This window comes from Camelus ferus, chromosome 20 (assembly GCF_009834535.1).
Source record: "Camelus ferus isolate YT-003-E chromosome 20, BCGSAC_Cfer_1.0, whole genome shotgun sequence".
NCBI classification, from domain to species: domain Eukaryota; kingdom Metazoa; phylum Chordata; class Mammalia; order Artiodactyla; family Camelidae; genus Camelus; species Camelus ferus.
Genome location: NC_045715.1, coordinates 28402611 through 28416853, shown reverse-complemented (window position 1 = coordinate 28416853; position 14243 = coordinate 28402611). Strand labels below are relative to the sequence as shown.

The 14243-nt window shown below is 50.9% G+C and overlaps 3 protein-coding genes across 11 annotated transcripts in view; 1 reads left to right on the top strand and 2 right to left on the bottom strand.

Annotated features, from left to right (window-relative positions):
- The window catches only part of LOC102503789 (uncharacterized protein 114841037), a 72310-nt gene that overhangs the window by 15997 nt on the left and 42070 nt on the right, over positions 1-14243 (bottom strand). The window lies entirely within an intron of this gene.
- GUCA1A (guanylate cyclase activator 1A) overlaps positions 1-14243 on the bottom strand; it is a 76817-nt gene that overhangs the window by 24849 nt on the left and 37725 nt on the right. The window lies entirely within an intron of this gene.
- Positions 4596-14243, top strand: part of C20H6orf132 (chromosome 20 C6orf132 homolog) — a 32333-nt gene continuing 22685 nt past the window's right edge. For both annotated transcript variants that reach the window (XR_004313591.1, XM_032463070.1), the window contains exon 1: positions 4596-4999. Coding sequence is in view for 1 of the 2 variants with exons in the window: in XM_032463070.1 (XP_032318961.1) it covers positions 4855-4999 (145 nt within the window). In the remaining variant the exon portion in view is untranslated. The remainder of the gene's footprint in view (positions 5000-14243) is intronic.

Genomic DNA, 14243 nt, shown 5'->3' with positions numbered 1-14243 from the left:
TTAATCTTCCTCACAACCCTCCCCACTGGTGCTGTTTTTATTCCTATGTTACAGATGAGGGAACCAGGCTCAGAGTTTTTTTGTTTGTTTGTTTTGTTTGTTTTTTGCAAACTTCCCTATATGCAAGCTGTTTGCCAAGCCCTTCCTTTCTTCCTAAGAAATATTCCACGGCAGGTAGGTATAGCTCAGTGGCAGAGCACATGCTTAGTATGAGCGAGGTCCCTGGTTCAATCCCCAGTACCCTCGTAAGAAAAAAAAAAAAGAGAGAGAGAGAGAAAACAAATGTCCCACAAACTAACAACTTTATTCTTTTACTACCCGGAGTACACATGTCCCCATCTTCCTTGCCTGCTTGTATCCATTAACCAACTGATTAACCAACTAACCAATCAATGAAGCAGCTGCCCATAGCCCCTCAGCCTCCACTTTCTCCTTCCCCTAGCCCTTCATCCAGCTGTTAGATGATCCTTAAAATACAGCTGTTACCACCAGTCACCTTGCCTGCTCTGTCACGAGTACCTGTTCCCCCTAGGTAACCACTGACTCTAGGCCTGAGCTTCTCAAATCCTACCATGTTCCTGAATCACCTGGGGATCTTGTTACAAAGCAGATCCTCTCTGGGTACCAGTAATGCAACAGCTCACTGACTATTCTAATGGCCTTAAATTAACAGTCCTGTTTTACAAATGAACAAACTGAGACCCAGAGACATTGCCCAACATCCCGGATGGAGGCAGAGAGCCTCTGTTTCTAGGAAGATCCCAGGTGATGCAGACGCTGCCAGTTTGTGGCAGACCATACTGCTAGACTAAACTCTCCTGCCCAGTTATTTTTTCTTTAATTTTTAAACAGCAAATACATTTACCTGGTTGGAAAATTAGAAAGTGTGAAAAGGCAATTGGTGAAAATTCCCCCTTCCATTCCTCTCCCCACGATTGCCAAGCTCCCCCCACCTTCACCTCCAGTAACAACTTTGACTAGGTTCTTACCTGTCGTTCCAAAGTTTCTCTGTGCCAAAACAAGCAAATAAGATCATACTTATCCTGCCCCAAATGGTAGCATACACATGCACTGTTTTGTCAACAGTTTATCACTTTATCTTGTAGATAACTGGATACAGTTGGCTGACTCATTCATTTTTAGAGTTGCATTTTTATTCTATTGTGTGAATGTGCCATAATTTATTTTACCAGTCACCTTGGGCTGGACAATCTGGGTTGTTTCCGATCTTACCAGATGACCTTTTTAAGCCTGTCCTACTCTGGCCAACCTTGCTGTGACCTCCCTCCCACCCTCCAATCCCCATTTCCACCATCCCAAGTCTCTGCAGAGATCTTCATTCCTCTGGCGTGCCCTTCCCAGATCCTCCACCCCACCGATTGCTCCTCCTCTGAATTTCTGTCCCTTTGTTAGCCTCCTCCTCAGCAATTACCTCTCTTCTTGTGCTTTCCCCTGACTCCCCAAATAGATTAAAGCAACCTGAACTCAAGAACCATGTCTTTGATTTCTCTGGATCCTTCCCAGCCGAGAGCTGGGCACAGAGCACTTCTCAAGAGTATTAGTTATTTGGTGGATGTTGTATATGAATGGAGCTGCTGGATGGTGGCTCTGCTGGGAATGGTTCAAGGTGTAACAGCCCAGGAGCTACCCAAGGTGGGAGGGACCTCAAGCCTCAGAGGTCTCCAAGGAAGAAGCCCCTATCTCATACCTGAGTGTCTAGAGCCCTGGGATGGGTTGTGATGATGTCCAGGGCATGCTGGGTCATCTGGGGTCCCCTGGTGCCCTTCCTATGGGGATGGTGGGAGGAGCCAGGATGTGGAGATGGGGGTGGGTGGAGGGATGGATGTTATGTGAGCCCTGGAATGGGCTCTTTCCCTTCTCTGTTAACATCTTTGTCATCCTCCTGGGAGCTGCCATACACAGGCCAGCTCAAATCTCAGTTCTTCCAAGAAGCCCTTCCTCCAGCCCATGCAGAACTCCCCTCCTCCGAATTCCTGCTGTGTGTATTAATGACAGCAATCACTGTTCTGTACTTAGTCACCACGGTCTGTCACCTTGAATTATGTAAACCTATCTCCCTGATAAGACCCCAAGATCCTCCATGGTAGAAATAAGAATTCTATAATTTTCTTCTATCCCCAGCTACCCCAAACCCTCAACACATCAGGCAACTGGGAGAGCCTCCACAAATACTCCTTGAATGAACAGGAATTGGTTCCAGGAGGACCATGGGAGCGGGTGGGGTAGGACACGGTGGACCACAGGTGTGTCATCAACCAAAAACATTTGGGGAGCATGAGTGTTTTTTAAAGATGCTCTGTCCCTCAATCCCTCCCCTCTTGGTGGAAAAACAATGACCTCACAGCCACAAGCCCTGAAGGCCTTTCTCATCCTGTCCCTTGACACTGGAGCAAGTAAAGGGGACTTTTTAAAACTGTCACTGTCATGAAAAACAAAAGCAGAGGACTGCACCAAACTAAGAGATTAAAGAGCCATGAAAAGCAAATGCAATGTGTGAATCTTGATTAAATTGGATTGGGGAAAAAAAACTAAAAACTAATATTTTAGTTTTTTAGTTTAAAAAACTAAAACTAAACTAAAAAACTAAAATATTATAGATGTTAATAGTGCACTGATATTAAATTTCTTGAGTGTGCTGCTTTGTGGTATTTAGGAGAATGTCCTTATTCTAAGGCAATGATACTGAGGCAGTGGTGGGGGTGGGGAGATGTGCCATGATATCTACACCTTTCAACTGTCAGCAAAATGAAAACAAAAAGAGTGTGTGTGTGCGCGCATGTGTGTGAATACAGATGGTCATTTTACTAGTCTTTCAAATTTTTCAAAATGAAAAGCTGAAGGGGAAGTGCCTGTGGTACAAAGAGCGGTGCCATTCTGAATATCTGGGACAAAGAGGAGGGAAAAAGCAGCGGGGGGTTCTGATTGGGTGGCTCAGGGTAGACACTCCAACCACCTGTGACATGATCACCCTCCACCCAGCCTTCCATTCCTGCTGCCCAGCAAGCATCTAAATCTAACCCCATGGCCTGACTCCCCTCCACTCTGCACATCTTTCACACAGTCTCCTTGGTCCACATCTGATGGGGCCTCCCCCAGTGGGCAGCCACCCCCTGGCTTAGCTAGAACAGTACTTGAAGCAGCTTCAAGGTCCACAGCTCGTCTCCCTGGAGAGTGAACTAAACCCTACATGGGCTCGACCTACCTTGAGTTTTTAAAAATTATATTCACTTAGAGGATGTGGAGAAAAGGGAACCCTTGTACACTGTTGGTGGGAATGTAAATTTTTGCAGCCACTATGGACAACAGTATGGAGGCTCCTCAAAAAACTAAAAATAGAACCACCACATGATCCAATGAATCCACTCCTAGGTATATATCCGAAGAAAATGAAAACACTAATTCAAAAAGAAACATGCACCCCAATGTTCATAGCAGCACTATTTACGATAGCCAAGATATGGAGGCAACCCCCAAAAAAGAATGAAATTCCGCCATTTGCAGCAACATGGATGGACCTAGAGGGTATTATGCTTAGCGAAATAAGACAAAGACAAATACCGTATGTTATCACTTAAATGTGGAGTCTAAAAAATTAAATGAATGAATATAATAAAACAGAAACAGACTCACAAATACATAGAACAAACTAGTGGCTACCAGGAAGAGGGAAGGGGGAGGGAGGGATAAAATGGGGGTAGGGGATTAAGAGGCACAAACTACTATGTATAAAATAAATAAGCTACAAGGATATATTGTAGAGCACACGGAATATAGCCAATATTTTATAATAACTTTGTTTTTCTTCCTTTTTTATTGATGTATAGTTGGTTTACAATGTTGTGCTAATTTCTGGTGTGCAGCGTGGTGACTTAGTTATATATATATACAGATATATTCTTTTTCATAGGCTATTACAAGATACTGAATTACTTCCCTGGGCTATACAGTAGGACTTTGCTGTTTATCTTATAATAGCTTTAAATGGAATACAATCTATAAAAATATTGAATCACTATGCTGCACACCTAAAACTAATATGTCGTAGATCAACTATATTTCAGTTTTAAAATATTCACTTAACTCCACAAGAAAAAAAGAAAAAGAAAAAGAAGAATTTGATGTAAAAAAAAAAAAAAAGCCAAGATTCAGTCATCCAACCTTCTCTTTGGAGCTCTGTCAATGAGGGTATTTCCCACGCTAGTCGGGATACTGGCTTATTGCTTTTCCTCGTTTACCTTTTTTTCCTATGGGCATTTCCTGACCCACTTTTCCGAGGGCCTCTAGAACCCTGCAGCGTGCGAGCTTTGGCCAGCCACTTCTCCAGTGCTGGGCGCCGCAGCCGTTTCCGAAGTTCCGGATTGACCAGGTCGCGCACCTCCTTAGAAGCAGGGAAGTCGCCCGCCTCCTCCCTTCCCCCGGGAAAAGAGGGATGGAGGAGGAGGCCCAGGAGGCGACCTGGGGGAGGGGGTGGATCGTCTTCCCGGCTAGGCGTGGGCTGGGCGAGGCCCCCAGCCCACTGGGCCCCGCCAACAATGGCCAGTTGTGGAAGGAAGCTGCAGGAATGCGGCCGGGGGAGTCGGGCGACAGGGCGGCGGCGGCGGCTGCCGCGGGGCGGGGCCGGGTCGCAGCGGCAGCCTCTTACCTGCCCAGGTAGCTCGCATTTCCAGGCGAGCGGCGGCTCCCGCAGCACCTGTCGCCCAGTACGCGGACGGGGAGGACGGCGCGGGGCATGGCCTGGTAGGGTCTCCCGGGGAGACAGTACGGAGTCCAGTCCCGGGCAGTGCAGGCGAGGGAAGGACGGTCCTCCCCGGTGCCCGCGTGGCCGGCGGCAGCATGAAAAAGAACCCGACGGTGCAAGGCACCTTCAGCAAACTCTTTGGCAAGAAGCACGCCAACCCGTCCGCCACCTCCCTCTACGCCGCCAATCCCCCCTGGATTTTCACCCAAGAGGCCCCGGAGGTGGGGACCCGGAACTTGGGTGAGTGTGCCCCGGAGCTGGAGGGCGCAGGGCCGCCCGCCGCGCGGCCTCCCTCCCGAGGCTCCAGGCTTTCGGCGGCCGGGAGAGCGGGCAACGCGCCAGCGCGGGGAGGAGGGAACACGTTGGAACCTGTGCGCTGGCCGGGCTGGAGCCTCTGGCGAGGGAGGTGTCTCTGGGAAAGGGAAGGAGGGGACCCTCTCAACAGCTAGGTCAGAGATCTTTGCGGCTCCCGCATCTGACCCTACTCTCCCGAGGTGTTTATCTGCCCTCCTCAGTGGAGGTTATGTTTGTGTTGTTCTCTCCAGAAAGGCTTCCCGGGGTTTGCGGTGCCCTCCCTCAGCCTTCCCCCGGCAGTACCGTGGAATCAGAAGTGTTCCCTCGATCTCAGGGCTTGGGGGCGGTCCCTGCAACCCCCACTCTTTCCGCTTCTTCTGGCCCCCTCCCAACCCCCAGTTCCCAGCCCTGGCCTCTCCCGGCCCAGGGTCACAGGCAGAGAGGGAGCTGCTATCTGGGTGCCCACACACTTGGCTCTGCCCAGGAAAAATCCACAGGAGCCGCTGCTAACAGGATACCAGTCTGCGCCAGACACCAAGTCATTTACTGGGGTCACAAGCTCTTGCCAGGTCAGCTTGGGGCCTGGGTTGCCTATGAGCTCAGAGGGAGGAGCTCCAGACCCGACATGGCAGGTGAAGGAAGCCCCTCCTGACTGCCAGCCGCCTGACCCCAGAGTCAGGGTCGTGTACCTGCAGGCATCTGAAAACACCGTGCCCGCCCAGCCTTTGGGCTCTGCCTGTGGGTCACCTTATCACTGTGGCTTTCTGCAGTTTGTCCCCTCTATAAACAGAGCTGGGGTGGGGGGGGGGGAACCAGCTGGGGGTGGGGACAGGAATTCACTTCTTGTGTATGATCTGAGTCTCTGGGCCCAAAGAGGGTCACCTATCACGAGTTCAGGACACAAGGCACCCAGACAGGTGAGGGCAAACAAGACGTTGCCTCTCCCTTGCCTGAAGACCTCAGACCAGCCCTTGAGCAGAGCTGACCGTACGCTGTTTAGCCCTTTCTGAGCCTTTTCTATAAAATAGTAAGCACATAAGTAACAGACAGATGACCTCTGATTGGAACTTGCATGTGAGCTGAGAGGGAAGGGCATTCAGCATTTTCAGAGCAAACAGCAGGAGCAAAGGCTAGGAAGGCCAGGGTGCTCTGGAGGCAGGGTTTAGGGAAACTAACAGATACATGCATGTTGCCAAGTAGAACTCTCTGAGGCTTGAACTTCTTGCCTGGGTCCCAAACATTTATTGATCCCTTCTTAGGTGCAAGTTACTGTTCTAAAGTCCTTGTGTTGTTAACTTATTAAATTCCTCATCCAGCCTACAATGCAAGTGGCATTATTCCTGTTTGACAAATGAGGAGACTGAAGCACAGGGAGGTTAAGTAACGTGCTCAAGATCACACAGCTTTAAATGAGCAAGCCAGAATTTTCTTAAGTGTACAAGTCACTGAATTTTTTGTCGACCTACTGAGTTGTGCCACCATCACCACAGTTCAGTTTTAGAAATTTCCATTACCCCCAAATTTCCCTCATGAGGCAGAGAGGGCTCCAGAGACCACACTCTTAGCAGACTTGCTGAGTTGACACTGTGCAAGGTAATTCAAGGCTGTATTTGACTGCACGGCATCTGCCTGAGAGCATCTCCTCCCAGCCCCCTCCACTCCTACCCCAAGGGGAATGCCTTACACATTTCTCTACATTTCTGCCTTAGACACTTTTCTACATTTTTGCCAGCACTGAACAGGCTGCTGGTGGGGTTCAGTCCTTCTAGTGAGAGAATAGAGGCATGGTGCCCTGTCACCTCCAGCCAGCTGCCACCTTTACCAGCAAGGCTGGAGCCCAGGGAGGCAGCTCCTCCCCTTCCCCTGGGCAGGGCTGGGCCTCCAGCTGACTCAGCCTGGTTGCACCATGTGGAGGGGTGGGAAACAATGTGCACCCATAAGGATGACTCTCCAGTGTTTCCAGGATGTTCCCCAGGGTGCCAGTTGGTGTGGCAGGGGTCTTCCTGCTGAACAGGATGTGTGCTTGGAGTTGGGGATGGGAGGGACCAGTGTTGGGGATTCTGGGATGTGATGGAGATCCCAGACCTGTTTTGGAGTCCGCCTCTGTCAATTATATGGGGGCTAGCCACTCTCTGGGCCTCAGTTTTTTTTTTTCTGTTAAGTGGGAATGGTGTCCAGACTGCTTACAGAATGACAGCTTGAGGTTTGTATATTGCAATACTGTGAAGAGCATTAAAGAGAAAAGCACTAAAGCAAGGATTGGTAAGGCTCAAATCTGGCCCATGGCCTGTTTTTGTAAATAAAGTTTTATTAGAACACAGCCAGCCACTCCCATCACTTGCAAATCATCTGTGTCTGCTTTCATGCTACTAAGGGCAGAGTGGTGTGGCTCACAGCAGAGACAGTGTGGCTCACAAAGCCGAAAATATTTACTAGCTGGCCTTTTACAGAACAAATTTGTCAGCTCCTGCATGATTTATTATCAGGTCATTGCCAGCCTTGAGCACTTCCTGCCCACACCTGCTTCAGTTCCTCTTCCTAACATTGCTGTAGACCAGAGGAAACCAGAGCCATGGAGAGGCTGTGATGAGGTCTCAAAGGGGTTGGGATTTGAGTTTCATGTTGTCCCTGAGTCTGTGACATTCTCTGAGATGCTGGAGAGCCTTTGGAGAACAGGCAATGAGATGGAGGGAGGAAAAATCAGTGTGGGAGTTTGTAAGGAAATTAAGGAGTAAACGCCTACTCTATGGCTGCAGCCATGTAAAAATCTGTTTGCACAAGGGTAGGCTGGGTGCAGCAGGTAAAATGCAAACAGTCATGTGAGGTGGTGACAGGTACATTTTTCTTTAAAGGATTTCCCTAACATTTATCCGGTAACTATTAGAAGGGCTTTGCTTAATGGAATGCAATCCTAATGAAGCCTCCTGCCTCCCTCCAGCCCACCCAAGGGTCTTAAAAGGCCACACAATTGTTCTTTAAATACATGAGAAAGCATAGGTGTGGATCTTTGCAAATCTCACGATAAGGGACTTGCAGGTGCTGGAGATGAGGCTACCAGTGGCTCTGGACTCCTCCCTTGCCTCTTGGATTAGTTGAGCCAAGCTTCATTATCTACAGCCACTTCCATCCCACCCTAACAGTAAGACGCCCTGCTTGCTTGGGCACACAGAGTCAGAATCGCTGGCCTAGGACCAGGTTCTGGATTTTTCACCAGTTCCTGGGTAATTCTTTTATACAGGAGGATTTGAGAATCCTGGGCTTTCCTCCCCCAGAGGAGCTGGGCCGCTCTCTTTCCTCTGAGGACTTCCTACGGTTCTATATAAATGTCTAGGGACTGTCCCAGCTCCTTGTCAGGACAACCCCAATGCTCCCTAAGGTGGCTGCTGGCTCTGTTATCCCTGCTCCAGGGGTCCCCTGTCCTGTGTCTCAGGCCAGGCTAAGGGGTAGGAAGCCATGAATCCCAGGGGCTGAGCATATGTTTCTGGCCAGGGGCAGGCTGGCTTCAGCCTCCTGAAAGCTGACCTGTGCTTGGCAGGGGCGTGAAGGAGACTTTTGTTTACTCCTGTCCCCTGGAGGTGTGCTGTGGTGTGCTGGCAGCTCGGTACATACGTACACACCCTCTCTGCCGCCCCATTGTATCAGCTCCTTTTGTTCCTGTAGTTCAACTTGGAAAGCCAGGCCCTCCCTTGACCACTGCAAACTGGCTACAGGGTGCCCTTTTCCTCCCAGCCAATAAGTTAATGACAACAACAATAATAATATCATCGTCATTGTTATCAGTTATTTGTTGAAATAGGCACTTGCGAAAAACTACACATGTTTTCTCAATTGAGGAAACACACTCAGAGGTGATAGGTTAAATGACTCAAAGGCCTTTCAGCTCAAGGCAGCTCAGACATTAAAGTGCATCGAGTCACCAGGACCTTGTTAAGATCAGGTCTGATGCGGTACTTGGGACAAGTTCCCGTGTGGAGTCCAGCAGGTCTGCAGACCACACTTGGAGCAGCGCGTCCTAGCCTGGAAGCAGGGCCCCTTGGCTGTGCTCCTGCCCCTCCAGTCCCCACCCGCAAGGCTCCTCCTGCTCTGCCCCCCCCCCCAACTCTGTCGCTCCCAGCTCAGCCCAGCCTTCAGCGTCCCCTCTGCCCTTGGACAAAGGCCTCTCTCCTGCGCCCCAGGTCAGGCCTGCTGGGGCTTGCTGGGGCTTGCTGGGACAGACCAGCCTTTTCAGGTTCCTGTCATGTGACCTTGTTAATTAGCCAGAAAGGGGCCCATCAGCCATTTGTGGGTTACATTCACATGGGGCCCCCTGCTGCTTCCTTGAGAGGCTGAGGCTCCCCTAGTGGCCTAGAATTAGACCTAGGCCCTCAGAGGGGTAGAGGTGGGGGTCTATTTTTGGGCCCTGGGTTACTCCAGTCAGGGAAACCAAATCTCCCAGCTAGAACCCTGCCCCTTTTAAGCACCTGGAATTTGATGAGACCTATGGCCAGTGCTCCTGGGGCCATGTGGGACTCTTGGCAATTTGGGGCCCCACACCATCACCCCAGCCCTCCTCTCACCTCTGCTAGCTTTGTCCCTCCCTTGAATTTGGGAGACTTCTCCATATTATCCCCATTTGACAGGTGGGGAAACCGAGCCTGAGAAAGTGCTTGGAGCCCTCAGGTGTTACATGGAGTGCTGGCAATGTGACCCCAGACCTGGTTCCTACTGCATTTGCTTCCTCTAGGCTTCACCAAGTGTACAGTTTCACTCTGGAAAAAAATGGGACGGAGGGGAGAGATGCTGGGTCCTGCATTATTTCCCAGCTGTGCGGGCTGTGACTAGAGGGCATTGGAGTCTGGAGTCAGGCTGCCTGGGCTTGAATCCTGGCCCCTTTGACTCACCAGCTGTGGGACCGTGGGCAGGGGACTTGACCTCTCTGTGCCTCAGTCTCCTCATCTGCCAAACGAGAATAACAGAGGTGCGTGAAGAGGGTGGGAAGAGCACTTAGGATAGGGCCCAGCTCGGGATACAGTGCCTCCCAGGGCAGACACTTACATTTTATCACTCATTTCCTCTCTAGTTGGAATTTGTCTAGGATTTGGGGAGTGAGCTAAGTGACTGCCCCAGTCCTCAGCCTCCATGGAGGCCTGTGGGCAGCTCTGGGGAATGAGGGGCACTTTACACACTCTCAGCCCTGTCCTCTGTGAGGGCAAAATATGCCGGAGACCTGAGGAGATGTTCCTTCTTTGGGGAAGGAGGACAAAGGAAGGGCTGGGAGTGAGGCGGCTGCTTGTGCCCAGCCCTCAGCTCCCCAAAAGCGGGCCAGTACCCGCTCCACTTAACACACACACACACACACACACACAGTACACACCCCACCCCAGACCGAGAGAACCACGTCAGCCTGTTCGGGGAGGGGCAGCGAGCCACATGCCATGTGTAACGCACCCTATTATTTATGCCCAGAGTCCAACACTGCACGTAGAGGGCCCCGTTAGTGCCCTGGCACCACCGCTGCTCTGAGACCTTGGACCAGCCCCATGCATCCGCGCCTCAATCTCCCATCGGCAAAGAGGGCAGCCCCATGGGTCCAGACTCAGAATTCTCCCCGACAAGAGCAAAGGACCACCTGCCTCCTGGTGGCTCTCCCCCTTGGGTAGAGTTGTCCAGCCTCCTCTCTGTCACCCACTTCACCTCCCTACTGTCCCTTCCTTCCTCAAGAGGTAGCTGGGCCCTCCTTTATCTTCTCAATTGTGGAGGGGGCTGCTTCCCAGGAAGGCCAAATTATGATGTTCACCCATAATTTATCATGGATACAACCTGATTCAAGCTCAGAGCCTAGGTCCTTGGTGGAGCAAGGTAGGGTGGGCATAGAGTATGCAACAATGATGATGATGGTGGTGACAGTGGTGATGGTGATGATGGTGGTGGTGGTAGTGGTGACGGTGGTGATGGTGGTGATGGTGGTGGTGGTGGTGGTGATGGTGGTGGTGGTGATGGTGGTGGTAGTGGTGACGGTGGTGGTGATGGTGGTAGTGGTGGTGGTGATGATGGTGGTAGTGGTGGTGATGGTGATGATGGTGGTGGTAGTCGTGACGGTGGTGGTGATGGTGGTAGTGGTGTCGGTGATGATGGTGGTAGTGGTGGTGATGGTGGTGGTGATGGTTGTATTGGTGATGGTGGTGGTGGTGATGATGATAAGTAGTCCTCCCAATTACTGACCACAAATTATCTGCTTGGTGCTACCTGCTGCCCACTTTATCTCATTCAGCCTCACACTATCCCACTCACTGGTGACATTTACAACAATGAGGAAACCGCATCAGAGAGATGTGGTAACACACCCCAAGGCCCCACAGTTAATAAATGATGGAGCAGAAACTGGAACCCAAGTTCAGTTGGGCTCTAAACCTCTGCCTTGACCCCACACCATCCAGCCTTCCCTCCCAGCTAGGAGCTGCGACTGGCCTGCTATCTCTGGCCACCAGGCCTTGCCCTTGGCCTCCTCCTAGTCCAGGCAGCCTCAGCCACAATGCAAATACACCTCAGGCCAATGGGGGGGTCAGGTTCTGAGGTAGGCCATGGAGGAGGGGAGCTGCCATCCCAGGCTGAAATCTGAGGTGGACCTCTCCTGCTGAAACAGGTATGGCACCAGGAATTATCTTCCAGACAGGTTTTTGGATATTAGATGGCATTTATGTACATGAAAGCAAAGCTGCCTTCCTTGCCTGTCAGTATATGAGGGAGAATTGTAAAGGAATCCTGTGCATAGTCCTGTCAAAAGGATTTCATTTGGGGGGAAACTGGGACTGTTTCAATGATGAGGTTTGGGTAAATGGAGACAGACCTGGATTTCCTCCTATTTTACTGCTGTTTTTTGTTTTGTTTTGTTTTTGATGAACTTGCCATGGTCTTGAGTTTGTATCTTGGTGGGGCTGTGGTCCACCTGGGCCTCAGGCTCAGCTCAGAATCTGCTTCCAGTTCTCCCAAAGGTACCTCCTTTCTCTGGAAGCTTCTGGGTCCACAGTGGCTCTCCACTTTCCTGCCTTCTGAATCCCACCTGTATGTTCCTCAGCTGCCTCTCTGGTCTGTGTGACTGGCTCGAGACCTCCCAGATCTCCAGGGACTCTTCCAGTGGGAAAAGGCTCAAGCAAAAAGGCAGATACAAAGGGAGTGTCCAAATTTCAGGGGGACAAGTTGCTAGGATAGGGCCCATATTCCAACTGAGTAGTCTCTTTGTGACCCCAGAGAGCAAGTTGTCCAGCCTCCTCTGTCTCCTGCTTCACCTCCTCACTGTCCCTTCCTTACTCAAGAGGCAGCCGGGCCCTCCTTTATCTCCTCAATTGAGGAGGGGGCTGCTTTCCAGGAAGATCTGTTCTAGTGTCCCTGACACTGATCCAGCAGAGCTCATTTACTTCCATGGAAAAATCCCCAAAGTTGGATTCTATTGTCTTTCTCTTTAGTTTTGGACCTTGAGCTTGAGAAGGTTGGAAAGCCCCAGCTTTCCTGACCTGACAACTTTGGAAGACCTAGTTGATGGTGGTGGCCACACTCACCTCACCTGCTGGTGTGCCTTGATTGCCCTGGGAACTGAGCCCGGGTTCTGCACACCTCTTTTTTTTTTTGCTTGAAGTAACATACATGTATGATCTTTTCAGTTCTGTAGGTCAGAAGTCTGACACTGATCTCACTGGCCTAAAATTAAAGTGTCAGCAGCAACACATTGTTCCTTTCTGGAGGTTCTAGGGGAGAACCTGTTCCCCCGCCTTTGCCAGCTTCTAGGGCTGCCTGCCCTCCCTGGCTGGGGCCTCGCCCATCTGCAGAGCCAGCCGTGGCCGGGCGCATCTTTCTTCCATCACACCGCGTTGACTCTGTTTCCCTCGTCACATTTCCTTCCCTGACTCTCAGCCACACCTCTTTGAACTAGGAACTCAAACTGGATTTCCAAGAGGTGCTCCTGTGGGGAAGGAGCCACCTGAGCCTTCCACCCCTGCCTCAGCCGCAGCCACTCCCCTTCCATAGGGTTCCAGAAAATGATCGCATTCTTAGAATGGGCTGCCCTGCTCAAAATCACCACAGACCAAAAGAGAACAGTGCCTCAGAATCAGGGCTGAGGCATGGAATCCAGGAGGTATGAAGAGTGTCTGCGCTGGGGTCAGATGGCCCCCGGCTCCGATCTGGCCCTGCCCTACCCCGCGGGGGCCTAGGGCGTGTGCTTCACCCCCGCCTCTCCAGCGCTGCTTCTTGGCTCCAGCCAAGCCGCCCTTACCCTCAAATAGCACTCCTCACATCCCCATCTCCCATTCCCATCCTTAAATGGTGAGATTAGAATTCCCCACTTTGGGAGCAGGGCACAGAGTGGTTCAGAGGTCAGCTCTAGAGCGGAGACTCCGGCTTTGCCGCTTACTTTAAGGCTTTGGGCAAGTTATTAGACCTCTCCCTGTGCCTCAGTTTGCTCATCTGTAAAACAGGATGATGGTCGTACAATGGAATGGGCTATTAATGAAATGAATTAATAATGTAGAAGATGCTCAGACTGGTGCCTGGCCTGTTACAACTGTCCAAGACATCTTGCCTCTTATTACATTATTATTACTATTATAGTGATCAACTTGCCAGATTGCTTCTAAAACTCCTAGGCATACAATAGTAGTGGCCATTAATATTGTGATAACTCAGCTGCAGAAAGGATGCTCCCTAGACCCCAACACTGGAGCAGAGAGTAAATGCAGTAATGAGAGGGAGGGCCAGCCTAGGGGCATGCCTGTGTTAACCCCCTCCCCACCCCAGTCCTATTCAGGGCCTGGCTGCCATATCATGTCAGATCTAGGACCTTGGTGTCAACACAGCACTATCTAGGGAATGTCCCAGGAAATCCTGGTGTCAACACACAGACTCTTAGAAGCCAGTGAGAATTGGGTGGGCTGTTGGGAGTGTCTGGTTATCTCTACTTTTGTTGTTTCTGATTGGGTTAAATCTGCCCCCTCTCCTTCCCCCACCTACCCCCTGGCATCTCCAGCTTCAGGCCTGGAGCCTGGCAGACAGGACTGAGGAATCATGTTTGCCCACAGTGTACGGGACAGGGCAGTGCTGGGAACTGGGATTTCCAGGGACGTGTGGAGCGCGGAAAATTTGCCATTTTTCCTCTTTGAGAGTTGGAGAGTCTTGAATGGACCAGCTAACTCTGGTGGTAGGGCAGCACACAAAGGAC